Source organism: Leiobunum rupestre, chromosome 1 (genome assembly GCF_980474605.1).
Source record: "Leiobunum rupestre chromosome 1, qqLeiRupe1.1.hap1, whole genome shotgun sequence".
NCBI lineage: Eukaryota > Metazoa > Arthropoda > Arachnida > Opiliones > Sclerosomatidae > Leiobunum > Leiobunum rupestre.
Window position 1 is genome coordinate 91,924,574 of NC_143384.1, and position 27,259 is coordinate 91,951,832.

A 27,259-nucleotide genomic window follows, 5' to 3' on the forward strand; every position below is an offset into this window, starting at 1 on the left:
TCTGAATAAATTATACTCGGTTGTTTCGTTTCAATTATTTAAATTAAAATTAAAGTTTTATACCGGGCGGGATTGAACCGGGATTACGTTTTTAGTAAGTAACTCTGAACTGTGGAGATATCTTTAAGGGTCACCTCGATAAATTAATACCACTAGGGACAATTCTTCCAGGGATAGGTATATTTTGGCTTGCCAGCTTGTTATTTTTAAAGGTGGCCGTTTGAAGTAACGCTTCTTTCAATAGTTTACTATAGACGGCCGAACGGCGTACAATAGAGAGCGCGCATCTTTAAGTCGTTTACGATACAACAACAACAACAACAACAATCAGCTAGGCTAATACGACGTCGAGTATTCCACAAAAGACGGAGAGAGGGGTTAGAGCGCACAATGGATGAGTCAAGAACGTTGGTTAGGGGAGAGCCACATGTAGAGGGGAGACGATACTTTTCAAGGACAACAATAGTACATTTTACAAGAAAAATAGTAATGATACCTTTTTCGACTTCGACACCCGTAAGAAATTGAAAAATATAAAAGGGACTTAAAAACTAAAAGGCTCGGGAATAATGTGATTTCCTTCTACAGATGGGAACGCATATGGTAGGACGCAATTAAGGATGTGAATGTGATAAAAGTAAAATAGGTAAATGTTAAATGTCATAAGTTTTAAATAACACTAATCTAAATAGGAAATATTTTAAAAGCAATGTTTTAAATAACACTTATCTTTAAATAACCTTTTTAAAAGTAAGCGTTACACTATAAAGTAATTGCCAAAGTGTTTGGCTATTTTAGCTCGGAATTGATAGAAGGTCTATTGTGAAGGGTTTTGTGGGAAAATGCTGCGATTGTGCTAAATGTACGGCTTCTTTGGCAGCATCTAATGTACTACTTTTAACAAAGTAGATCTTGGACCCTGTTTATTGAATGTATGCTTAACTGTTCTCACATACGATGTATGGGAATTTCGAAGTTTTTAAATAAGTACGATGATATTTACTTTCTTAAGTTCTCATTTAATTCAAAAATTGGCTAAATAAACATGTTAAAATTAATTAAGCAAAATACAATAACAATTGGGATATGTGTTACCCGACGAGGGTGCAAGTGATGGGTAAAATGGCTTACACTCTGAAATACAATCTTTCTTGTAAGCGTACATGCAGTATTTGACGGATCGTCCAATTAAATTACATAAGCACACATATTGACACCGATCTTTCATATCACCCAGCGTAATAATGTCACGACAATATTCGTACCTGCCGCATCTGGCGGTTTGATTTTTTTCACAAGGGAAGGACTTGCAAAATCTCCATACTGAGTTCAAATAGATTTAGAAAAATTAAATTAAAAGAAATAAATCAAAACTAAAAATGTTTATCATTGAATACTAATTTTAAAATAATTTTCTGTTATGTTATTGCCTGGCGTGCTTTCTTTAACTAGGTTTCACTTGCTTACTAGAACCAGTTATACACCTATTAGCTTGTTATCTTAGTCCTAATGGGAAACTAAAACTCAATTAGACATAACATTGGGAAATAATGATGATAATTGGTTAACTAAAATATTTAAAATAATATTCCATATATTAAATTACATTCAAAAATATTAAAATGTCTGTCCAAAATATATTTAAAAATAAAACCTATTTAATTTCGAACTTATGGCTTTTATTTTCAATTATAAATGTTAGGCAAAATATGCCCTGGGAGGTAGAGGAAAGGGACAGCTATTAAATAGAAAATGCTTTTAGCAAAGCAGTTGGAAGGTTGATTTAAGGGGTAGTTGCGATCTATGAAGGCCCAGATTTTCGAAACGTTTTAGAATTATTTTAAAAAGCAAAATATATTTCTAAAATAATTTCCATAAATGTGTCCCCACATTTTATATATTTTAAATTTGAGCATAGAAACTGTAACAGTAAAATGGGAAATTTTTTATTTGGTAACGATTACGTGTAAAATTACAACATTTCAATTGCTGAAACTCATTATAGAAACTAAACTAGAAAAAAGTCAACACAAAAAGAGATTTGCAATAAATTTAATCAAAGTTATTAAAGTTAACAGAAAATTTGGGTGCAGTTATAGCCTTTATTTTCACATTCAACAGATGATACTATCTACATATAGAGAGCCTGCAAGTGCAAGGAAGGCCATGCGTCTTGTCCTTCAGCTAAGAAAAGATAAGTCATGGTTTTTCTTTTATTAAAGAGACTTTCAAGAGACCCTCTAGTCAATTTGACGACTGAATGATTTATTTCAATTCAAATAGGTCTTTCTTGTAACTACACACATTTCATCAGGCCCTTCTAGAAATAAATGTGTTCATGTATAGTTCTACTTTAAAGTAAACCAGAAGTTTAAAATGATAAGTGCAGACTTGGAAAGATAGAATTTAGTACATGTCTGTTTTATAAATTAATTAAATTAGTTAAGAGAATTAGCTTACACAGAAAGATGCAAACTCCTTTAACCGTTTAATTTCTTATGTATTTATACCAAATTTTAATTTAACATATAAAACAGCATATTAATTAAGGTTACAATAATTTAAGAGTTGTAGTTTGAAACACAAAACGGCAGGATCTAGTTTCGACAGCATAGCAGGGCTTCCACATTTGATATCTATAATTATCCTCTAGCGATCATTTCATTAAATGAAAAATCCCGTTTTCGCAATTTTGACCTAGAAATTCCGATTTTTTATCCCTCGCTCTTATTATTAATTTAAATAGATATTCAGATTAATTCTGAAAATGAATCCAAATTTAAGGTTTTATTTATTACAAAATTACTTAAATTTGAATAATTTTGCAAAAATATATCCTCGAAAGTTGCTTTGGATATTAAGATCGTGACTTTCATTACTTTTATAATGACCCTTTATTAAATTTTCATCCCTTTTAGCGTTTTTGAAGGTTGAAAAATTCCGGAAAAAGAAAAAATTCCCCGCATATGGAAGTACCGCGTCTATAGTATTGAGAATCAATGCCAGAAATAAGCGTTTCAAAAATATGGTGCCCTTTTAAGCAAAATAACTCAGCTCGTAGTACGTCTTTTACTTTCGAATTTTTGATCCCACAGCACTCTTTTATATCCATGGCGGCCGATATTAAAATTCATTTAAATATTTCCATTATAATATACATAATTCTGAACTAAACACGCGTACTCCTTAACAATTTAAAATTTTCTCGTTTAATGTTACAGTTTCAAGGCTTAATTTAAGGAAAGGGTTTTACAATATATAAAAGGTAAGGAAAAATTGATGAAAATAATTTTATAAATATATTTTGCTTTTTAAAATAATTCCAAAAAACTCTTCAATTCTAAAACATTTCCAATATCTGTGCCTTCATTGATTCCAACTACCCCTTAAATCAGCCTTCCAACTGCTTTGATAAAAGCACATTTGATTTAATATATGGTGAGACGAAACCGAAAATCTTATTTTAACGGATGCTAAACTTGCTAGAACCGGAAAACGGTAGGTTACTGAGCATTTTTACTTTAAAAACAAATTGGTTGTAGAGGATAACGGTAATAGTAAATGTACGGAGCTGTTGGCTCGCGTGGTATTAAGGGCTTTCCACCAGACCACCACCCTCCTACGCATTGTAATCCGGCCACCTGTTTAAGGCATTAAAATTCACTCGATGACTTAGGCCTAGGGTGGTGCCTTGGGTATTAGCCTAGCCTAACAGCATGAAAACTAATGAAATTTATGATTTTTACAGTTTTTATTAAAAATGTAATAAAAACTATTTTTTATCTTACCGTCTTCCAATTTCTGCATATTGTTCGCGTTAATAAACGGATATTGGCATACCAAAAGAAATACCAAGCATTTAAACATCATTTTCTGTAAATCAAAATTAACTCTTAATGCCCTTAATTAAATTTAAAAAATCTATATGTTTGTAACTCTGTGCAGTAACTTTTTTAATATATCTTGGTTACCTTTGAAAAATCTTAATGCAAAACAAAGTGAGATAAAGTAAAGGACAACTGGTGTTCAGATCAAATCTTCACTGCTCTTAGTTATTTAAAACTGATTCCATTTAATTGATATTGAAATTTATGAAAGCAATTGTCTGTTTGGCGTGATACATTTGTGGCATCGTGACTTAAAAAAATACAATGGTGATATAAACTTTCTAAAATATATAAAATTTGGCAAATAACTGTTCAAATCGAAAACGTAGAAAACCATTACTTTCGATACACCTCGAAGAATGGACAATAACCAAGAAAAATTATGTTCTTTTATAAGTAACGGTGATTTTATTTAAAACGTACGATGCAATGAATTAGAAGAATTGATTTTGTGTGGCCATTTATTTTAAAAGCTCATGGTTTTGTTAATTTTTGAAATGCATTTACATATACAATGGAGCAATAAATTAACTTTGAAAATAACGATCTTTTCAACCGTAGGTTCAGTGAGAATATAGACTAAAAAGTTAATAATAATCAATAAACCCCTAACGAACCACACAGCTATAATTCAACTCTTTACTTAGCTTCACATCTTAAACCGACATTTTTAAGTTACATGTAGCTCAAATAAATAGAAAAAAGACAATAAGAAATAAGGTCCAGCCCAATTGTTTCACTTCGTATAAAGTCTAACGAGGCTTTTAAAGTGAGGTACGACTTGATATGATTTGTAAGAAGCTTCCACTATCCTAATTTCAAGTGTATTTTATCAAAAGAAAAATAGGATAAGAAATTTGGTCAGCAAAAACTGAAAGACGAAATTGCCTTAAATTTCAATTGTTGCCAGATTTTTAATTCTAAAACCAACAATTAAATTGTCAAATCGTTTAAAATAATTTCAGTTTCTGGCCGTTTTGAATAGCCAAGCTCACACTAACATTGTAAGGCATTCGGTCACAGACGCTCTCTTATCATCGCCGTCAAAGTGAGAGGGTGTCTGTGATCATTTGTTTAAAAGTGTCAAATGTTTTCGCTAGAGGTCCTAATATGTGGATATGATTTCAAATGTACGACACACAAAGCTATCGGACTTTTATTCTACTATACTCTTTTATATTTCATTTGTTTAAACTCAGGCTGTTATGTGAAAGATTAGTGCAGTGATAAGAGAAATAATGTTTTTCGCATAGAAATTACCCTAAACTGAAATTTGCTTATGTGAATCCATCCTCCTTTCTCTGCTTGGTAGTGGCAGGTCTCAAGCAAACTTATTCTCTTAGTTGATCTAACAAATGCAGGTGGTAAAAGGACAATTTTTAAAATTTCAAGTGCTTTTTTTAAACTTGTGGTTTTTTCTTATATGTTGCGTGTTTTAATTGAAATCTTCATCAGTAATGCTAATTGAATTAAAAAATGTTACCTCCAATCGAGTGTGCAGATGTCGAATTTAATTAACTATTTAACTTTAATTTCTTTTTGGAAAATTTTGCGTGTTTAATTTGATTACTCGATCAGTAATGATTATCTGAATAAAAAATGTTCGTCTTAGGCAATCGAGCGTACGCATGTCGAAATAGATTTCCTTTTTAACTAGTATTAAAAGAATGTTACTTACTTATACGGTAATTAAAATTACAATAATAAACACAACTTTATGAACGTAATAAGAGTTTTTAAAAAATTAAAAACAACGACTAGTTTCGCGCTGTGTACAGAGGCGTCATCAGGTCTAGTCTGGGAACTAAGTACACAATTAGAAGTAAACTTTTTCGTTATGTAAAAAAATAAAAAAAAACAATAGTTATAAAAACAGTTATAAAAAAACACATCTCAAGAGATAAATAAGTTTTTAATCCAACTATCAGCTATTAAAAAGCCCGGGCCGTTGTCTCTATTGAGAGGCCCACGAGGGGTCGGAGTGTGCAATAACTGGTGGCTTTACCGGGGAGTCGGGGTCCGGCTCTTGTAACCCATAAGGGCGGTGGCGCACTGGGAGATGTTAGCTCCGTCCAAATGGTCCTATCTCCACCTCCGACTTCGGTCCGGTGTGGGCTGGTAACTGGGCTTCGGCCCAGGCTAACGGAGAGGGGCCGGGCAACTGGCCGTCTCGGCGGATTGGGTTGCCTGCTGTGGGGCTGCGGGCCTCCGTATGAGGGCACGGCGCCCATCTCCCGGCCTTTTGGGGTTCCACCGGGATTTCAGGTGCCAGCTGTGCCGGGTTATGCGGTCTGCTGTGTGCCCGCCGTTCCCCTTTAGGCGCTCTTTCCAAAGGGCTTGGCTCTCTACCTTTCTAGGTAGGGTGTCGGCTGGCGTTGCCAGAGCATCCGCCCTTATTCCCACTGCTGTGTGCGAAGTGGCGAGATGGTCGGCCCATTGCTGCACCTTCTGCTGGGTTGAGCGGCTTGCGTCGAAGGTGCGACCATCAGTAGTAGGGTTCTGCTACCCATGCTGGTTTTGTCACCTGTCCGGGCGTGTGGACGCTGGCGTAGGGCATTTGATGACGGACCTCCGGTGGTGTGGTTTCAATCTTACCGGTACACCGGGCTATAAATCTGATGCATGTCTCTATTGAGACATTGGTTAGATTTTCCCTGTTTTAATATTTTTGAAGATTCGTGTATATTAAGTTTGAGGTAGTGATCAGTAATAACAGTCCGATCAAAATAATACAACCTGGAACAAAATCCAATCCATAGGATTAGGGATGAATACATCCGAATAATTGGACGGATTGGTTAGTTGTTGATTTTCACCTCTTAGAAATGTACGTATTGTATTTTAATTGGATGAATCCGATACTGAACGAATTCGGGTTTTCCAAATCCGATCCGTCCGTGGTCCATTCACGTCGGATCCAATCCATCCGTGGTATGTACACTTCGGATTCAATCCGTTCGTGGTTGGGTCTCTTCGGATCCAATCCGAACCATCCAATCCGTAATTTAAAATAATCCAATCTGTGAAAAAATATAATCCGTAGGATTTCGGATTAATATTTCCGCATAATTTTATGGATTGGTCAGTTACGGATTACAATTTGACGGTTTGGATTTGGTTGAATGAAATCACTGAACGGATTTGGGTTTTAAAAAAATAATCCATTTGTTATCCAATGTTTCGCATTTTACTTATCCTTCCACATATTGAATTTCATATCGAGGTGTTACAGAGTAAGGCTTATCCGTGATACGTTGACGATGAGATACACGTTTAAATCTAATGTATAACATTAAATACAGAGTATGATTGTACGATTTTCATTTTCAGTTTAACACTCATTACGCACCACTAAAACCCTCATTATGCACCCATGGGGCTCGGAAGGAATTAACAACTTTAAAGGGGGTAACTTTACCCTAGCCACCCTAATTTGTACTTTTCACATTAACCTGTAAACCAATCAAACGCACAAATTACGCACAATAATGCACTACAGTTTTAATATTACGCTTCACAATAGTAAATGGTAACTTTTAATTGTAAAAATTTTGCTTTTCCTTTTGCATTCATAGAGGGTCAGAATTACCTCACTTTTATGCTAGCTAATTGAAAGACTTCGGTTTTGTTTTTCCCACTTTGGGGATGTTCACAAATTACGTAACGCAAAAAATACACTTTTTGTACTACCCCTTCCCCTCGTAACTAAGAGTAATTGTTTTTAATTACAATAGCTATTAGTTATAAAATAATAATAATTGAAGTTTATATTCCATCTGTGAATTTAGGGTGGCGAAATACGCATGAAGCTTTAAAATAGCGTTATTCAAAATTGTACGTCAAATTGCCGGAAGTTGCTTTAGATTATAAGTTCAAGGTGCCGCTACCGAGAAGCGCTATTTCGCAAATTTTTTGGCATCACCGTGAAGAAAGGATATACTTAAATATTTTCCCTTAGTTGTATCATATTTCTCATATTATTACTCGTCGCAATAACCATCACAAATTTAGCAAATAGCGAAAAAACCATAACAACAATCGAAAATTCGATTTTAAAAAAGGCTGTACTTCCTAACAGTAAAATGAAAGCTTTGAGAATTATAATTTACAGTTTACTTACTTTTACAAATTACGACAAACGGTAATCAACTAAATTATTGATGACTTTTAACAAAACTTTCCTATTCGAGGCATGATGGTTCATTATTAATCACACCGGCAACGTAACTGCAACGTCGTTTACTGGGAGTGTTACCGCGGGTGGCAGACAATTGTCTGATGACCTCATTGAGACACTAAAACCCTAAAAAGATGCGCCTTGATAAAAAGTAAGAACATTTCGCGCTACCCTCTCAGCATCTCACCGCCAAAACAATAATAATCAGCTAGGCTAATACCCAAAGCACCACCTTAGGCCTAAGTCATCAAGTTACTTTTAAAGCCTTTAATTTAGGTAGCCGGGTTACAATGCATATAGGACCATTGACCCTTGACCATTGACCCTTGACCCTTGACCATTGACCCTAGATCTTAGACCCTAGACCCTAGACCCTAGACTCTAGAGGACGAGAATGTTTTGTCTCGTACACTACGATGACCAGAATGTTTAGTCTCGTAAACTACGATGACCAGAATGTTTAGTCTCGTAAACTACGATGACCAGAATGTTTAGTCTCGTAAACTACGATGACCAGAATGTTTAGTCTCGTACACTACGATGACCAGAATGTTTAGTCTCGTAAACTACGACGACCAGGATATTAAGTCTCGTAAATTACGATGACCAGAATGTTTAGTCTCGTTAACTACGATGACCAGAATGTTTAGTCTCGTTAACTACGATGACCAGAATGTTTAGTCTCGTAAACTACGATGACCAGAATGTTTAGTCTCGTAAACTACGATGACCAGAATGTTTAGTCTCGTAAACTACGATGACCAGAATGTTTAGTCTCGTAAACTACGATGACCAGTATGTTTAGTCTCGTAAACTACGATGACCTTGAGGGTTCTATCCTAAACCACGATGACCTTGAGCGTTTCTATCGTAATCCACGGTAACCGCGACATACTATCACGTGTATGTATGTTCTCCTAAATGATAGTGACAACGATATTTAGTGTTTCAAATCAAGATGACCACAATATTTTTGTTTATAAACCTCGATGACAACGATCTTTCCTTTCTTTATTCATAATAACCAAATGGTTTTCTATCGTAAAAAGCGATATCCACGACATTTATTTCTCAAACCAGTTAGCACAATGATTTATCTCGTAACCCGCTATTATCATGATGTTTTCTGGTGTAAAACACGGTGGCCAAGATAATTATATCTCGTTAGCCTCTATGAACCAAATGTATTCTTTCCTAAACTATGATGGCCACGATGTTTTCAGTCGTAAATCATGCTTGTCTCGATGCTTTCTCTCGTAAACCATGAAGAACACGATGTTTTTCCAGAAACATCACAGGCGAAAAATCTCAAAGGTGATTTGCTCTTGAAGAGCAAACACGGACGTATCTCAAACGTAAAAAGAATAAATTTATATCAAAGACTCTCCGAATTACTCAGTTATAATTTGGACCCAGGAAGCACTGCCATTATCGCCATACCAAACAACCCTCGGTGGCTCTAAATCATAGCGATATCTCACGTTCGGGACTAATGCAGAGTATCGTAGATTGTAATTCACCGACACGTGAATCATTGACTATTCGACAAGGAACAAATTCAGTCTACGCTCCGCTAATTAATCAAATCCATTCGAGTTAAGATTCATACAGAAAAATCCCAATCGTATAACGAGTAAGAAGTCAAAATCCGTAACTAACCAAGCAATCCATTTATTTGGATATATTAGTCCCTTATCCTACCAATTTCGCGTTTTTATCTTTCGATTGGACTGTTCGAATTATATTTACTACGCATAAAACGCTTACGGTTGCATCCGAAGTGAACGGACCACGGACGGATTGAATTTGGAAAACCCAAATCTGTTCAGTATCGGATTCATAAGAAAAGTATGAGTTGTGTTTTTAACTGGGTAGTCATTTGTTGCTTGATTGCGTTATATTTTTTGTAATTTATTTCGTTTTTATAGTCGTATATTTTTTATCTACTGTGTGTTTAGCGTAATGGTACATTTATGAAGAAAATATCGAGTTGGATACATCGTGCCCTTACACTTATGTTGGTCTGGTTTTTAACTAGGTCGTCATTACGTCGTAATTTATTTTAAACGTTTTCTTGACGGATTAAGATGTTTAATGCAGTTCATCAGTTGGTTGGGTTGATTTTTATTTATAAAGAGCCCTAAAAATTCATTTATTGTACGTTGTAAACCGTGTATTTCTAACGGTAAGGTTTTTTTTCGTTTTTCCCTTCACATAATTTTTTCAACTTTCGGTATTAGGTTTTATTTATTCTTGATTTCAAAGTATATGGATTAACTTGTTTCTTGGTTGAATATTCTTTTATATTGGTTATTTTTGTTGTTTTTTAGTACGTCTAACTCACTGTTGTAACTACTTATTTAATAATATTCTGAATAAATTATACTCGGTTGTTTCGTCTCAATTATTTTAATTATAGTTTAACTTTTATACCGGGCGGGATTGAACCGGGTATACGTTTTTAATAAATAACTCTGAATTGCGGAGGTATCTCTTTAAGGGTCACCTCAAGAAATTAATACCACTAGGGACATTTCTTCCGAGGAGAGGTATATTTTGGATTGTCAACTTGTTTAAATGTACCTTAACTGAGCGGATTAAAAAGATTTCATTATATAATTGAAAAACAACTGAAGATGCCAGCTATAAATTTAAAGTGCTTGCCAAAGTGTTTGGCTGTTATAGCTCGGAATTGATAGAAGGTTTATTGTACCGACTTGTCTAAGAATGTGAAAGGATTTGTGGAAAAATGCTGCGATTGGGCTAAATGTACGGCATCTTTGGCAGCATCTAATGTTATATAAAAATAAAGGAAAAACAACGATATTTAAAAGTTCACAAGAAGAAATTTTTATTATTAAGAAATTTTAAGTCCGACTAGTTTCGGCTGAGTTATTGCGCCGAAACTAGTCGGACTTAAAATTTTTTAATAATAAAAATTTCTTCTTGTGAACTTTTAACTATCGTTGTTTTTCCTTTATTTTTATATAATATTTCTGTGCAAGTTAGCTAAAAGTGTTTAATTAGCACCTAATGTACTAATTTTTAACAAAGTAGATCTTGGACCCGGTATATTTTTCTCACATACGATATTTGGGAAATTCCAAGTTTATAAATAAGTACGATGATATTTATTTCAAAAATTGCCTTACATACTAAAATTTCCCCATTGCTGATACAAAAGCTAGAAAAACCCAATTACATTGTTTTTCTCAAAATAAACGGAAGAAAATTTGTAATAAAATATTTCTTCGATCAGCCTCAAGGGTATACTCGGAGCCTACGTTATTACTTTTATAACAAGCTGCAACCAAGCACATTATCCTTTCCGCATCTGAAAATGTTAAAAACCGCATTAATTAAATATAAAAAGAAAAAGGTATAAGCCTTGGCTAAATTACATTAGAAATATTATTTAAATCTCATGGGTTTAATTAATAATAATATATATTTTTAATGGAAGAAAAATTTATTTTATTTATTAATAATACAAAAACATTTAATTAAAATTTTTCCTTTTAATAAGCTTTGTTTTCCACATATATTTTCAAGAATTCCCTCATACCCACAAAAAAGCTCTCTATTGTCCCGTTCCTTTTTCCCGCGGGGGTTTCTATTTGCAGGTATCACTTCCTATAGTCTACGGGATTTGTCCCCTTCGGGCTATGAACCCCCTTCTCTCTCGAGTGACCCATTGTCTTTTTTTACCATAACTGTTAGAATCCCCGGGTTTCATTTGTAAAATGCTGATTCGAGAATACGAACCTAAAAGTTTGAGTACTGGGATGGTCGTCCTGATCTAACAGACCATGTAAGTCAAATTTGGTCTTTTTTCACATTTCTTCATAAATATGATAATCAATAGCCCTGAGGAAGCCCCCCTCGACAGCGATTTACGCGGGTTGCCGTTTCTTGACCCGTAAACTTTTTCGTAAACAATATCGCATTATTTTTTTTAATTTATTAATCCTTAGCATGCGGCTATCATTCAACGGACGGGGTGCATCGGCCTCGTCGATGCGTAAGTAGAATTTTAACTAATCGAAATAATAAAAAATAATAATATTTTTTTGATTACCCTGATACTGGAGGTACCCCGGGAGGTAAGGTCGGCCGCGGTAGCCCCGGTGTCTGTAACCGCCGAAGACCCCAGTTACACCCTTTAAAACATAAGTATGCCTTTTTCTTCTCATCGTGGCTCTCTCTAAATTTTAAAAAGGCTCATTTCTTTTTTTTTCTTTCATAAAAACGTTTTTGAAATACAGATGCTCGTTCTTTTTTTCTCATACATTTTTTTAACAATCCGCGATGGAAAGATCAGAAAATAGTAGCTATCTACTAGATTTAATCGTTAGAAACCCCTTAAAAACGTTAGGGGTTATACTCGTCCTATTTCTTTTCATCCTATAGGAAATTTCAGTTCTATGTTTCCGAACGATTTTTATTTAAAGTGATAATAAAAGTATTGTCCAAACGTGAGTTTCTTTAAAAGTAACTGTATTTTTCCCCGGGACGTATGAGTCATCGAAAAGATATTAAGATCGGGGAGAGTCATCGGGGTTGTGTCATTTCGAATTCGAACTATAAAGCGTAAAGATGTCTCATGATTTTGGGAAACGAATAGGTGACTGAGCTTTCCATCTTAAGATAAACTATAGGTGGCGTTTAGGGAAAAATTCTTGTCTTTCAATCGGTTTAAGAGGGGACGAACTAGAAGTGTTCTTTTAAACTGGTATACTTTCCAATCCTCCATCCGTCTCCCGCCGATCGCCTTTAATAAAATGCACCAGAATTGGTACCTGATAGAATCCCATACGCGGGAAGTGGAATAATAATAAATTCAGTTAGGAAATGGCGAAAATTAAAGGGCGGACATATGAAATTCTCGCTAGTTAAGGGAATGTTACGCTTCTAGCTTATAAGAGTTTCGGGGAAAAAGAAGTTTCAATTGGGGGAGGCGGATATATATGAGCGTTGAATTTATGTATTCACGCTGTGGATAAGCATTTGACGGAAATTGATAAAGATAGAGCTAGCATCAAGTTCATGTTTGAGGTTCTCAAACTACACGTCAAGCGAGTAGCCGGTTATCCTAACAGCGAGAGTTTCGAGTACATCAATTTTGGGCACGGTGATTCGGATATATTTGAAGAAATAATAATAAAATTTGGAAACTATGGAAACCAATTTACCGTGATTAACGATTATAACTATCTGATTGAAAGTCGTAACCTTTCGTCTCCTCTTCAAGCCTACAATCTGTTCTTCCTTTTTTACTCAATTACCGAATCTGGTGTATAATCAAAATTAAAGAAAACGAAAAGTATAAAATAGACTCGTGATTTCGCATACTGTTTGTTCTTTTTAAGCAATTGAATGCCGCGTTGAACTTAAATTTATCGGCGTCGGCGGCATGGCGTGGCGTTTATATACAATTTTGTAGCATTAATTGAAATGTAATAAATAAAGAACTTCATTATTGTTTAAGCTGGTAAGAGTCTAATATCAACGAAAAATCAGTCAGCCCTGTCAAAAAATATTTTTACAGACGGCGGCGCACAAAAGAAACGATCGGCATCGGGGTCTTCTTTCTTAAATTTGGTTAATTTGTAGAAAGCATACTTGTAACCAAGACTGCCAAACCTAAACAATAAAAGCCTAAAAGCTCTTTAAAGAAACTTAATTTTACATTTTTTAAGATTATTTTAATTTTGATATAATATATAATAGGTAAAAGTCATCAGTTTAAAAAAGGTCAGCATTTGGACATTTGCCTCAATATTTATTAAAAAAAATCATACACCATGTTACATTTAGAATGTGAATATTTATAATAATTATGTTTTATTTGGTATTTTATATTACACTTATAAATAATTGATTTTAAAACACCATCTTAATATTTTTTTAAAGTTATTTCTATTGAAGCGTGTTTTCAGAGCTTAATATAAACAATTTTTAAGCCAGATATGTCATTTCAAAGTCGGTGTTAAAAAAGTTAAACATCAAATTTAAGAAAAACATTTACAATGATCCGTAATTTCAGTTCTTTTGAACAAACCTTCTATGAAATAGCTTTTCTTGCATTCGCCTTCGCCGGACATCCCACTTTAATTTAGAAATTCCCTTCACAATTTCGAAACTCAAAACAAAGAAAGCGGTAGTTAGGCCGACTACGCAGATAAGAAGTAATTTTGACAGCTCTTTCTGATTAAATTTTTGTTTTTCGTGAAGTTCATGTTCATTAAGAATGATACACCTTCGAAACAATTTCCAATGACACCTGTAGAATTCTTGGTCGCAAATACTCATGGCTCCAGCGTATCGTATTCTGAAAATTAATCATTATAATTAAACAGGTAGAACAAGCTAAAGAAGGCGTTCAGTATCTAATTTGGATTTGCCATTGAATAATACTTTCAGCCTATTATAGAGTTGCAAAAAACGAGATAAAAGAGTAAAAGGAATTAAAAACCTAAATGTAGCAGAGTAAAAATAAAATAAAATAAAATTGAACTACTTTGGTTACGTAACTAAAGAATTTGGATTTTTTTATTATAATATACGTAAATAGCCATCTCTTCATAGCACAGTAAATAATAGTTTTTATCACTATAGCTAAAATTACGTACAATTAAAGTAAGTTAACTTAATTTTGTTATATTATCCATGGCTTAGGTCTTGTTTTAAAGTTTGACATTGAAAGAAAGTTTCGAACTTTTAAATAGGAAGAATAATTTGGGAAATCCAGGATCAGGAATTGGCGCAAATGAAGTTACAGTTTTTGGGAACAAAAAATTGACACACCGTCCTATTTTTAATGACCTTAGAATCGGTTGTTGGTGCTGCTTTGGAATTTTCTATAAACTCCGTTCGGTCTACTTATTGAGGGTATTAGTTCAGAAACTTGAGAACTTCATTTAAGAAAAATGTATATGGCTTGAGTTTTAGCATACCCCATATTTTTCCCTTAAAATATATGGTAAAACATTGGACCAAAAAATATTCCAGCATCTATAGAACCTCTTACTTTTCAATATAAAAACGGCCCAGTAGAAAGTAATCAAATGCACAAGTTATTTTGCAATCCCAGTTTGCATAAACCTTATAGATATGCACTAGATTAAACCGCAACGCTCGGTCGCGTTTTAAGTAAGCGAAAACGAAATTAAAGTGTCCATTCCTCCTAAAAGTTAGTGTTTCTCTTTATCTTCCATATATGCTTGACGTTGAGGTTTATCTTACCTACCTAAATTGTTCTCAGTTTTTTGCAATCTTTAGTCCAATTGGTTGAACTACGCCTAGATTAACTAAAACCAAAAAATATTCTATTTGGCTGGGTAGGTACTTATTCTATCCAAAACAATATAAAACTTTTCAACTAAAACTCGGAGATTTAGAGATGTTTGTTAACTCTTAGTAACTTAAATTGCAACAACAATACTAACCAATATAATGTAAAATCTTAAACTCAATAGAAAGAAAAATTTATATCTACGAAAGCATTCGAAAAACTATTCCCCCGATCCGTCTTGTGAAGCAATCATAAAAATCGAAAACTTACAACTGGTTTAGAGCCTCCAGCGACGTCTTAGAAAAATTACCTTCTTTCTTAATGGGAAACACAATCATTCCAGTTGTGAGTGGGTTATCTGCGCGGTAAAACAAGGGCTTTTCTTGGTAATACTGATCACAGTACGAATGGAAATTCTCGAGGTCGTCAGACCATCCAACAAATACAGTTTTCCCCTCCGACGTTCTCATTAAACAATCTGAAGGACTTCGTCCGGTTTCTAAAATTGCCTTTATATTTTCGCCTAGTTTTCCGTGAAGACCCTAATTTTAAAATAATCATGTTAAGAACCATTATAAAAGCTTAAGAGAATACAGAAAAGTCCGTTTAAATTCAAAAGAAAAATTGGTGATTCCGATTTAGGAAATTCAGCTTTCAAATATCGTTTTACGAGCTTTGTGTAAAAGAAAATTATTATTATAATATTTTTTAACTTAAATGCCATAAGCAAGACTTTACTTTTAGCGTCCAATCGGTTTAGTACCTCATAGGGTCCGCTTATACGTTTAAAATTCACTAAGCTTCTTTCCCCTCGGGTTAATTGTTATAAGAAGAACCTTGATCATGGTGCCAGAGTATCGTCTCAACATGATCACCCTTATTTAAAATAAATGCATTCTTTACAAAAAGAAAGCGCCTTATTGTAATGATGAACATTACATCAATATCTGGTAAAATATAAATATAATAGTAAAATACTTGTTTGATATAAAACCAGCAATTAATTAAAATTTACAATTGACAAAACATGTTATCGGTCTTCCGCGATAAATCTAACGAATAATCTAGATTGAGAAATTTACTTACTTCAAAATAATTAATTATAAATGGTGAGAAGCCAAAAACAATTTTAAGGTATTTAAAAATCAGAACGTCATTTAAGCTGTTTATTATTAAAATTCCCGGAGATAATACTTGCGCAGTTATTTGAGAAATAACGACAATATTTATCACAATTATGGATGAAACCCACATATTTCGAAGATGTAATGAAAGTTTGCGATGTAAAATGGTCGTTGAATCTAGCAAAATATGAAATTATAAAGGCGAATCATGGGAAACATTATTTAGAAATGCATGTCGACTGATATTTTTAAATATTTATAAAATTTTCACGATCTATGGAAAATTTTACTACAGCAATTGTTTTAACAGCAGGAAACACAAATATAAAAAGTGTAAACGTCTTTAATACTACAGACTTATAAATGAACTTTAGAACTCAGTCTTTTTAAAAATAAACACAATTTAAAATCATACAATTTTGCTCGGAAAAGCTTTTATTTGAAAAACTATATTAAATTAAGTGTTGAAATTTTCTGGATATACGTAGAAAAATCCAATTTTTAAATTTCTGCAATTTTTAAGAATATTGCAGTTTTCAAAAATGTATGTCTTGACCCGCAGACGATAGTCGAGATCTGTCAATGAGAATATTGTATAACCAACTTGAAAGCGTACAAAGAAAGTTCGCTTGAAAAAGACCGATTTTTAAACCGAAAAATATTATTTTTAAATGTCAAGTATTTCCTGACAATTTCAAAACTACACATATTACAGGTTTAAAAAAACACCTTTTCCGAGCAAAATCAGACACCGTGCATAATTCAGTTAAACTATTAAAAAAAAACCTTGGTTGCAAACCAAATAGTCTTTTCCAACCGTCGGTTACCAAAGTTTTTCAGACTAATTTCCAAGTGGTCAAATTTGCAAAATATAATGGGGCTGCAACTAAATTGCGCTTTGCACGGCCAATCGAACTACTAACTGCAGGCCATTGTGTCCATCTATTTCTACAAAGCTGAGCTCAAGAAGGTATCTAATATTAATCAACTTACTTTGATTGAATAGTGGGGCAAAAAATGTCCAGGCTATAGACAAGAAACTTGTTCTTCGAAAACGTGAAACATTTTCAGCATACGTCGCCAGTGTAGAACAAACCAGTAAAGCGCTTAATAACAGCAGGAAAAACTAAAAATTATAACTATATTAAAAGCTTGCATTGCCCTTTATACAGCGATGCAGGGCAATTTAAAATGCGTGTGAGGGCTGTGGCTTGCTTTGCCACAGAAAACCACTAGGGTCCCTGCAATAAATAAGGCTTTTTACCTCTTGTGTTTATTTTTTTCGATATATTTTTAGCAAATTAAAAACATAACAGGGTAAGAAATGGAAGTTGTTCGCTGAGTCAATACTTCTCGAAATTCAATTATCGTACTAGTTTCTTAATGCGGTAGAATTTGCAAAACGTGTTAGGTCATTTCGAATAAGCATCGGTCTGATCATTGCTGAGGTAATCTTAAAGGCGTGGCAAGTCATTTGCGCGGGGGAGCATTTTAATACCGCGACGACTTATTGCTTCTGATTAACGAAAAATGGCTCTCTGATGTGGACATGATAATAAGTTTTCAAATTTATAGGCTGAATCTTTTACATTGAAACAAAACAACGATTGAAATTAAAAGGTTAAACGAAATGAAATGCATGCCAATAATTTTCTTTTTTTAAATTCTGGGACTTCAAGTTCTTTAGACTTGCTTAAAAAGTAAGCATTATCGAAACTTTGCTATAATGCATTAGTTGGCACTTTTCAACGCCTTATGATTTTTTAGTTTTTATTCATTAAAATTGAGTGAAGATTTGTAGTTGCAAAGGCAAAGTTATTCAGATAGAAAAAGCCTAGTGACTTCAATAAGAGACTAAGGAAGGTGTTCCACATGGATATTTCGCGGGAAACCCCTGACTTCGTTAATGGTGCCATTATTATTTTCATTCGTCTTCATGATCTAGCTCTTCTTCATTGAATTCCATTGCAAAAATTGTTATATTTTCTAAAATTATTTAATAATTTTCAGTAATTTCTTCCTCAACAATAAAAAGAAAAGGTTAAATAAATTTTTCGTTGTTTCGTTCTTTTTTAATTGTTGAAAATGTCTGAAATCAAAGGTGCATTCTTCATAGGTGTACACCATAGATAAAATAACTTCGTTTATTGATAGGAAACTTCAATGGGGCAAACTGACTTTCAGCAGATTCCCCTGACATCTAGTGACTGCGCCAGTTGGCTGTATTCTCAAGAGCGTAGAAAGTATGTAGGAACTAAAGTCGGCGTTTTTGCTATTAAACTTATTTATAAAGGTAAATGCCTTCAAATATACAAGAAATAGCGTGTAAAACAAACTAGAAATCTATGCTGAATATATTTTTTGTGCTTATTTTAAATTTGCTTTCAGTACATGTAAAAAGTACTTTTATTACACCTAGCTCACTTAAGCATTTGCAATTTTGCATTGCGACATACATTCAGTCAATTTTGGTATCATTTATATATTTTTTAACATACCTTAACCTTGGATTAATACAAAAGCTAAATAATTATAATTCATCATACTGGTTTTTATCCTAAGCTCGAATAAGTCATAACTTATGGAATCCAGGGAATTTGGATAAAAATATAAGTTTATCATATTAATCCAAGCTGAAGCATTAAAGCAATGTTTATAGCCAAGGCTTACGCTGAGCTAAAAGTAGTACGGACTTCGAGAAGTGCGAACTTCACCAAATAATATTATCCGGGTGCCGCTACCAGTTGTCGGACAAAATTCTGGAGTCACCTCTACAACAGTAATACATGTTTGCTCAAAGCATTTTTACGGTGAGAATTAACCATCAGAAATGTATTCTGACCCAATTGAAATTGGTCTTGAACATTTTCCAAGAAGGGAGGAACTAAAATCCGTCAAGTTTAATAAACCTTAAGGCAATGTGGAAAATACCCCACCAAATGACTTGGACATGGCAATATATGTGGATATACCATTTACCGTTTCTACTACATGTGTGTCTGAAAGTGAAATCGTCTCGAGCAAGTTTGACATCTCTTTAAATGTTTCTACAATATGGCCCAATTTATTCAAGTTTCAACTTTCTTAAAATTGGTATTTAACGTTTGTGCTAGATGAAACCAGATTACTGAAAATGTATAACATAATCGGATTTGTAAAAACTGTTATCCTGACTATGATAATTATGAATCATAGAAAATTTAAATCTTAGAGAAATTATTCAATAATCACTCACTGTTAAAGGAGTTTCTCATTTCGGTTACATCTACATGGATACGTTTGGAAATTTTGCCTATGTTATATTCTATGCAAGTGAGCGAACCAAATTCAAAAAAATTATAGACTTGCTTTAGATAATGAATTCCAATACAATCCATCAGTGTTCGTACACCAATAACTTACGTCATAGCCGTTGTGAATTACTGAGTGACCAAGTTCGCTGTGATTGTTGTTTGAATCAAGGTGGAACATTAAAGAAAATGTTGTCAAGGAATTTCTCAGTGCTCATGGAAATGATTCTCCATAAAAAAGCATCGGTGAATTAACTTAATTAAAGAAGACTTAGTATCGAACTTAACGAAGACAATTTCAGTAAAAGACAAAGTAAAGAAATAACTTAACGCACTTAAAGGAAAATAGCAAAAGGGAATATAATCCAAAGGTAAATCCATTGCCGTAGAAGAAGCAAATCATGAGGTTTTAGTAAGTGTCCTTGAATATCAGGTATAAACAGTTAATACTTAACAAACGAACAGAAATTAAATATTTTCAGAGGTTATATTAGCAACTCAGTTTAAGATGTGAAATAAATAAATACAACCAACACAACAGCAATATTATTGCTTATTACTCGATGAAATAAAAATTAAAGTAGTTTATCGGATATAATAACAAGGAGGCGACCCGAGGTAATAATCACCGATTTTGTTCAAACTCGGGTATAATGCACACTTCCATGTAAATTGAAAAACCTGCAAGGGAATAGTTGCGAAGGGCTTTCGTTTTTGACCATATGATTTGGATTTTTTTCCATTGAAAATAATATGAGAATCTGAAGGATTTTAAGGGTCCCTTCCATGTGAAACATTTCAAAAAATGAAAATTTCTGAAACGTTACAAATATCTTAATGTTGATTTAAAAAATTAAATTTCTTCAAGTTTAAACGCAATTTGGTCAATTTTATCAAAATTAGTAAAATATGACCAAAGTGAGTAAAAATGGGCAATAATTTGAAAAATATTTAAAATCTTAGGAAAAATAGCAATTTTTTTTGAAAATTGAAAAACTTTTCAAAATAGTTATATTTTTGAAATTGATCAAAGTTGATAAAAATTTATTAAACTTGAATAATTACTTAAAATTAGATATAATAATTACGAATTTAATATATTTGATCAAATTATAATTAGTCGACGTTTTTACGTAATTATTAAGACGAACATCAAGATGTGTAATATATCGGTATCATGATAAATATCAATATGAATATAAATATAAATAAAAATTTAAAAATTTATTGATTTAAATATTTAGTTATATATTAATAATTATACATTGAAGTATATAATTTTAAGTTTATATATTGGAAATTTGGACCAGCTAAGAAGTACTAAACTGAAAATGTCTACTCGGGTAGAAACACTGAACATAGAAATGTTGAATGAGGAACTTTACTTTTTTCAGGAACTTTAAAATGCTTGACAATTTGTAAATATCACCAGATCATTTTAAATATAATACAAAACATATCACGTTTGGAAGTCACAACTAGGTTCGTTTAGGAATACGAATAAAAATTCATTTGAGATAAAACTGAAGTCAACTAATCATAGCTAGGCTATATCACAATTATAACTTTAAATTATCCACTAAGGCTTTCCTTAATCTCTCTTTCTTGTTGATGTTACAAATCGTTCTAAGTTTCAAATCTTTGCTTTTTGCTTCTGCCTTGAAAAATGGTTACAAAGATTTTATTTCGTTCCCGAGAGTGTTACACAAAATAGTTTTCACAAGAGTTAAAAGGGACTGAGATTTTTCAGATTTGGCACATTTATCAGTTAAATATTTCAATTTTTGCATAATTATCTGATTTTGAAAAATACTGGAGAGTGCCTTTTTCTCTGGTTGTTTGTTCATTTATCATCATGGAATTGAGCCACTTTGTCTAATATCATATTAACAAAGGAAGGTTCTTGTGAGCAATACAATAACCCTTGAACACTATATTCGCAGACCTTTTCGAGTTTTATTACCTCCATTGAATTCTTTAAAAGTTTCCTTAAACGACATTGTGCTATTCTTCTGGATTCTCCTTGATGGAATTTTCATACGAGTTCTTAGCTGTTGACTTTCTTATTTTCCGGCTTAAACGAAATTAAGTGGTTCCATATTATACACCGATTACTTCATGTTCCAACTTCTCTAGCTTTTGAGGTTTAACAATCCTCATAAAATAAAATAGGTTTATTAAATATAATAATAATAATTCGTGAATTTTTTAAGGTTTTTAACATTAGCTAAATACATTAATTCGATAACATTTTAATGCTCGTTTAAAAGATTTATTTGGAACCGTATAAAATAATTTTTTTTGGAACTGACCGATTTCGCGAGCCCCCAGATCCAGAACATGGCCGTAGGCTAAGTTCAATTTGATGATGTTCGACGTGGCGACGATGGATACGTTGTTGCCGTGATGGTCGATGATGTTGTGGGTTAGTGACGATGCTCCATTTTGCGTTGCGTCAAAAAGTTCTTTTCAAAGAGAGAGTCGATTGTTGGAAGCTTCGGATGTCAGGAACAGAATATTTTCGTTCGGTTTTTTGAAAAAAAGAACTTGTAACTTTGATCCGTCGAAACCAAAAGAAATGTACACTGATCCTCTTAACGTGATTTTTATGTTGAAATGTCTTTCTTGGGCCCTGCGTTTGGATACGGTATGGGTCTCGGCTATAGAAAATTAAAATGTTAAGCCTCGGTCTATTGAAATAGAGTTAGTTTAGTGAGTGTTAAAAAAGAATGCTTACCAATAGAACGTTTTTCCATGTTTACGGTAGACGACGGGGAGCAAAGCGGATGCACTTCTTTTCAGTTCAGCGTCTCGGAAACAAATGACGCGTGGGAGATAAATCAGTTCCTATCTTGTCGAGATTAATTCATCACGTGATCAAAACTACAACTAACCCTTGAATTGTATTGGCTGTCTCTCTGAAATAACAGTTCTAGACACTCGAGATTAAACCGTCTCGTGATCGAAATTATGATGATTCCAATTGTTTGACGTCGTATAATTTACCCACTTGAAAAAAAGCCATTGTTTGACGTCATAATTTTTCCCACTTGAATATTTAAAACAAACCCAATGATGAGACAAAGAAGTTACTCGAGAGCCTGTGATGCAATTATATCCTAGAAAACAATGCAATTAATAGAAATTTACATTAAATTAGTATACTATTAATACCATTTTGTGAACTACAGTGAAAAACCTTACAATTTTATGGTAGAAAAGTTTTCAAAATAACACAAAATGAACTCCAACAAGAAAATTGTAATTAAAATTATCACTACGACAATAATTTTAGATGGTTGTTTCAGGACGGCGATTATGGCCGATGTTTGTACTTCATTGTCCATATCGGAAATGAAGTTAAATGGAATATTTTCGTAAATAAGTATAAATTTTAGCCTATAATCTAATATATTCTTGAGAACTGAACAAGTTCTTCGGGAATAATAGATAAGCTTACTATCTTCCCCTCGGCCCTATATAAGGGGTGCTTGAACCAGGGAACGTCACTCTATTGTTGTTCTTTGTGCGTCTAGTACCAGGATTTTTGAAGCGCTCTCTCTCTCTCTACGTAAATTTATTTTGATATATTTACATAATTTTTGGAATTAGGTTTACAGTACCCTGAAATTATTTTAATTGACTCCCCTGAAATGATTGATGTTACTAAAAACGAGACTTCGGAAGCAGTGTTGGAAATAAGGCGGTGGCGTCGTCCAAAGACCAGTTTATTTTGGGCTATGACCAGTAAATTAAATAGAATCTGGGGGGTTCACTAGTCATAATGGCCAGTTTATTTTTAAATAAAACAAAAAGAGAAAATGATAAAAGCGTTGCGCTCTCAGTTTCTCATAGCCAATGAAATTGCGGATTTGGACATATTTCTACTCCTAAATTTAGCGTATTTCGTGGCATCTGGCACAATCAGTCAGATTCGTCGAACTAAATGCGAAACATCTAGATCAATCATTAAGAATATGTTTAAGAAACATAAGCATAGAAGACATTGCAATTTCTTTATGACTTTTAGAAACAAAAATAAGGTCAAAAAGGAGTAAAACTGTTTTTATTCGAAGAACAAGAAGATGATGAAATGTTTTTTAAAGTTCCTTAAGAAATGTGATAAATATCAAAGCTCTTTGGTTTGTGATAAATAAAACTCATTATAGTTCCTAATCGCTATTAACAATTCCCTTTCAAAGGTAAAATAAAATTAGGGGGGAGAGGGGAGGCTGAAAAGGGTGGTCATGACCAGTTAATTTATTTTTAAGTAGGGGGTATAGTGGTCACATTGACCAGTACTTTTAAAAAGCTTATTTCCAACACTGTTCGGAAGTACCCAAAATTACCCGATTCTCCAGAAATGGAAGTAATAGATTTAACCGATAGCTGTGAGTCGCAGGTTGAACGTTTAATATATATGGAATTGGCAATGGACTTTTTATCCGATTAGCAGCTAACGCGTCAAATCAGTACGCCTCCTATCGTGAAATTACATTCACTTTTTTTAAGACCTAGTTCAATCCCTGCTGTCGAAGTAAGTAATTCGCCTTCGTATACGCCTATGGATACTCCCTCACCCTTTCTAGAATCAGATGACACGCCTCACTCTTAATCTTCGGAAGATTATTCTATCATGTCTTCACCCAGTTCGGTCGACATAAAACGATTAGCTGAGAACGTTGAAGTTGCCCGACGGGACGCGAAGGAACTTGCCGCCGCTGCCACTAGGGCAGCCGAAATGTTCGAGGAAGCTAAAGCGTTGTTAGCGGCCCGTACTGCTAGTAAAAGTCCCCCTCGTATTATTTCCCCTCCGCATAATAATGACCCCATAGCTGTAGCAGGCCCCTCACGAGCTCCGCAATATTCGCCTCCACCGTCTCAGGCTGCAGAAATTAGTAACGCGGAGAAAAACGCTATCCCCGAGAACGCCAATTGGCCGTCCCTGAGGCGTCGCCTCCTATTAATCAAGTTGGAGGTGAGCTAGTTGATGTTCCAATAACGCCGCCATCCTTTCCTAACTTAGGCCTACCAGGTTCTGTTAAAATATTAAATAATAATGTCCAAAATTTCCCAAATTTTGGACTAATGGGACGAACTTTAAATGTCAGCCTAGAAAATAATATCGAAAACGGTATTTATATGTTGATGGAAACCCTATTGGAAGACTGTTAGCCTTCCCATGTGGTTTCTGTTTCGTTCGTGAACGTCAGCAAACCCGGCTTTAAAATTCACGTCAGTTTTCGACGTCGGGACCAATTAGATTTGCAATGGTTGATAACGTATATCGATGAAAAAGCTATAGATCCGAGAACGACATTAGTTTTTTTGAAGGAATCGTTACGGTTACTTTTAATCGAGTTATTTTACCCCAGGGAGGAACTAGACCAGTTGGGTTAGGTATTTCCCTCGAAAAAGAGTTTTCTTTTTATAAAAAATGTACAATAACGATAGACAACAAGGATAAAATTTGTTTAGTTAGAGCTCTTGTTGTGGCGATGGCTCACCGAGAATATATTGAAAACAAAACAGATTTTGGACTTAAAGCTACTAATAATTCGATTCGGCAATGTAAAGGAAGAAGACTTGAAAATCAGTTACAAACCAAGAAGGCTAGGGAACCTTTGGCATATTCTGCATTAACCGACAAGGAATGCGCTGGTCCGGACGCGTTTACTCGGTTCCAAGAAATCTTGCCCGAATACACTATAATAGTTTTTCGATTACGCAATCCGGCTCCTGTAATTGTTTTCGGTGACGTAGACGAAGAGGGGGAATTCAATGGACCTCTCCGCAAACGTCTTTACCTTTTAAACGCAATTACTAATCCAAAGCCCGTTTTCGCGTTCAATAGATTTTGCGAAAAATGTTTGGTAGGTTATTATAATCTCACGGACCATAAATGCTCTAGCGACATCTGGATGGTGCAATGACACGGCCGGAAGTATGGTCCTCGTGACGAAGACCGGATTCACGATGGGTCAAGCCTTCGCCGCGGTTTCGAAAGAAATTGAACTTTACGGGAACATTTTTGTGACATTTTTAATTTTAACAAATATTTAATATATGGCGTACAACTTAAGGTTTCACTAACTAGAAAAAGCGATAATTTTACCCTTTTTAGTGATACTGTCGACGCATATAAAGTCAAATTTATAGACGCTGCTCTAATTGCACGTAAAGTTAAAATTATGCCGAAAATTTTATTTGCCCACCAGCAAGGATTATTACGTAGTATTGCCAAATATCTCTTTACTCGTACCGAAATTAAAGCTAAAACATTGGCTAGATCGATTCAGAACGATAGTTTTGACAAATATTCTTAGGTGCAATGCCAAACAGAGTCATTATTGGCTTAGCCACCAACAAAGCGTATAAGGGGTCCGTTAATTCTAATCCTTAGAATTTTGAAAATTTCTATCTTAATTTTTGGCTCTATACGTCGATAACGAACAAATCCCTTTGAAAGCGTTGACACCTAATTTTAATAGTAAACAATTTACGCTAGCCTATCATTCGCTAGTCTCGGGAACTGGGATACACTACAAAGACGAAGGAAACCACGTCGCGTTGGCTGATTTTCCTCTAGGCTTTGCCTTAACGCTTTCGATCTGACTCCCGATTATTCAGCCAGTGACGTCACGTTTTGGAACGCCGTAAAGAGAGGGCAGCTACGCTTAGATTTAGGATTTGGTACCCCTTTAAAAGAATCTACGGTCGTTATCGTGTACGCCGAATTTCAATCTGGTTTACAGATAGATTAAAACAGGAACATTATTCGAGACTATTAAAATGACTACGACAAACGTTGACTTATCTCTGGCACTGTATAAAACACTGAACTTTTTAGGCGTTTTTTCTTCCGATAATTTAAAACCCGTTGCGAAATATCAACAATCGCTTATCATAAATTTTGATAAAAGTGGCGATACAGGTTCGCATTGGATTTGCGTCTACGTCGACGGCCGCAAACGAGGATTCTACTTTGTTTCAATGGGGCTTCCCCCATTTTTACCCCAATCAGAAAATATTTAAATTCAATGTGCAAGACCTGGACATTAGTAAAAGACGACTGCAAGGACTAACTAGTAACGTTTGCGGCGAATATTGCGTAATGTATATTTTGCATAGAACTAAAGGACAGAGTACAAAAACGTTCTATTTATAGTACTTTCAAAAAGTCATTGAAATCTGTTACCGTCATGAACCATTGAAAGATGTTATCCACCCGTCATTAACAAAATATCTTCAGTAAACGCAAAATAAGATTGGTGAAAAAACATTGCCTGAGTAAATTTAACTGAGATTTAGGCTTTGGGCTTTGTTATGATAAAAATGATTGAAATTTTACTTGGCCTTTTTATTTATTAATATAAACTCATGTAAGCGAAAAAACAATTGTTAACATTTTTCCCTATGTAACTTTTTTTACTCTAAATAAATACTTTAAAATGTAAAAAAGACTCTTTATTGAAAAAAACATAACA

At 34.0% G+C, this 27,259-nt stretch overlaps 1 protein-coding gene and 2 long non-coding RNA genes across 4 annotated transcripts; all 3 read right to left on the bottom strand.

Moving 5' to 3' along the window:
• Positions 1–998: 998 nt before the first annotated feature.
• On the bottom strand, positions 999–4,085 carry LOC149968925 (uncharacterized). 2 transcript variants are annotated; one of them, XR_016472743.1, is made up of 3 exons: positions 3,972–4,085; positions 3,789–3,901; positions 999–1,323 (listed from the first exon to the last, which is right to left on the bottom strand). It is a non-coding gene; the product is annotated as an uncharacterized LOC149968925 (long non-coding RNA). The 2 variants fall into 2 exon arrangements; XR_016472742.1 differs by having other exon boundaries at positions 3,789–3,873; positions 3,972–4,080.
• Positions 4,086–14,048: 9,963 nt separating this feature from the next.
• LOC149968926 (uncharacterized) lies at positions 14,049–15,891 on the bottom strand. Its single transcript, XM_090173894.1, has 2 exons — positions 15,629–15,891; positions 14,049–14,395 (listed from the first exon to the last, which is right to left on the bottom strand). Exons 1-2 carry the CDS (start codon positions 15,826–15,828, stop codon positions 14,107–14,109), a joined length of 489 nt encoding a protein of 162 aa, XP_090030020.1. The 5' UTR covers positions 15,829–15,891; the 3' UTR covers positions 14,049–14,106.
• Positions 15,892–21,740: 5,849 nt separating this feature from the next.
• LOC149968927 (uncharacterized) lies at positions 21,741–22,761 on the bottom strand. The gene is made up of 3 exons (XR_016480692.1): positions 22,510–22,761; positions 22,085–22,432; positions 21,741–21,846 (listed from the first exon to the last, which is right to left on the bottom strand). It is a non-coding gene; the product is annotated as an uncharacterized LOC149968927 (long non-coding RNA).
• Positions 22,762–27,259: the final 4,498 nt, after the last annotated feature.

Coding starts and splice junctions, on each gene's coding strand:
- LOC149968926 (XM_090173894.1), bottom strand. CDS start 15,828: ATGAGAACGTCGGAGGGGAAAACTGTATTTGTTGGATGGTCTGACGAC. Junction 14,396..15,628: donor CTGGAGGCTCTAAACCAGTT/GTAAGTTTTCGA, acceptor ATTAATTTTCAG/AATACGATACGCTGGAGCCA.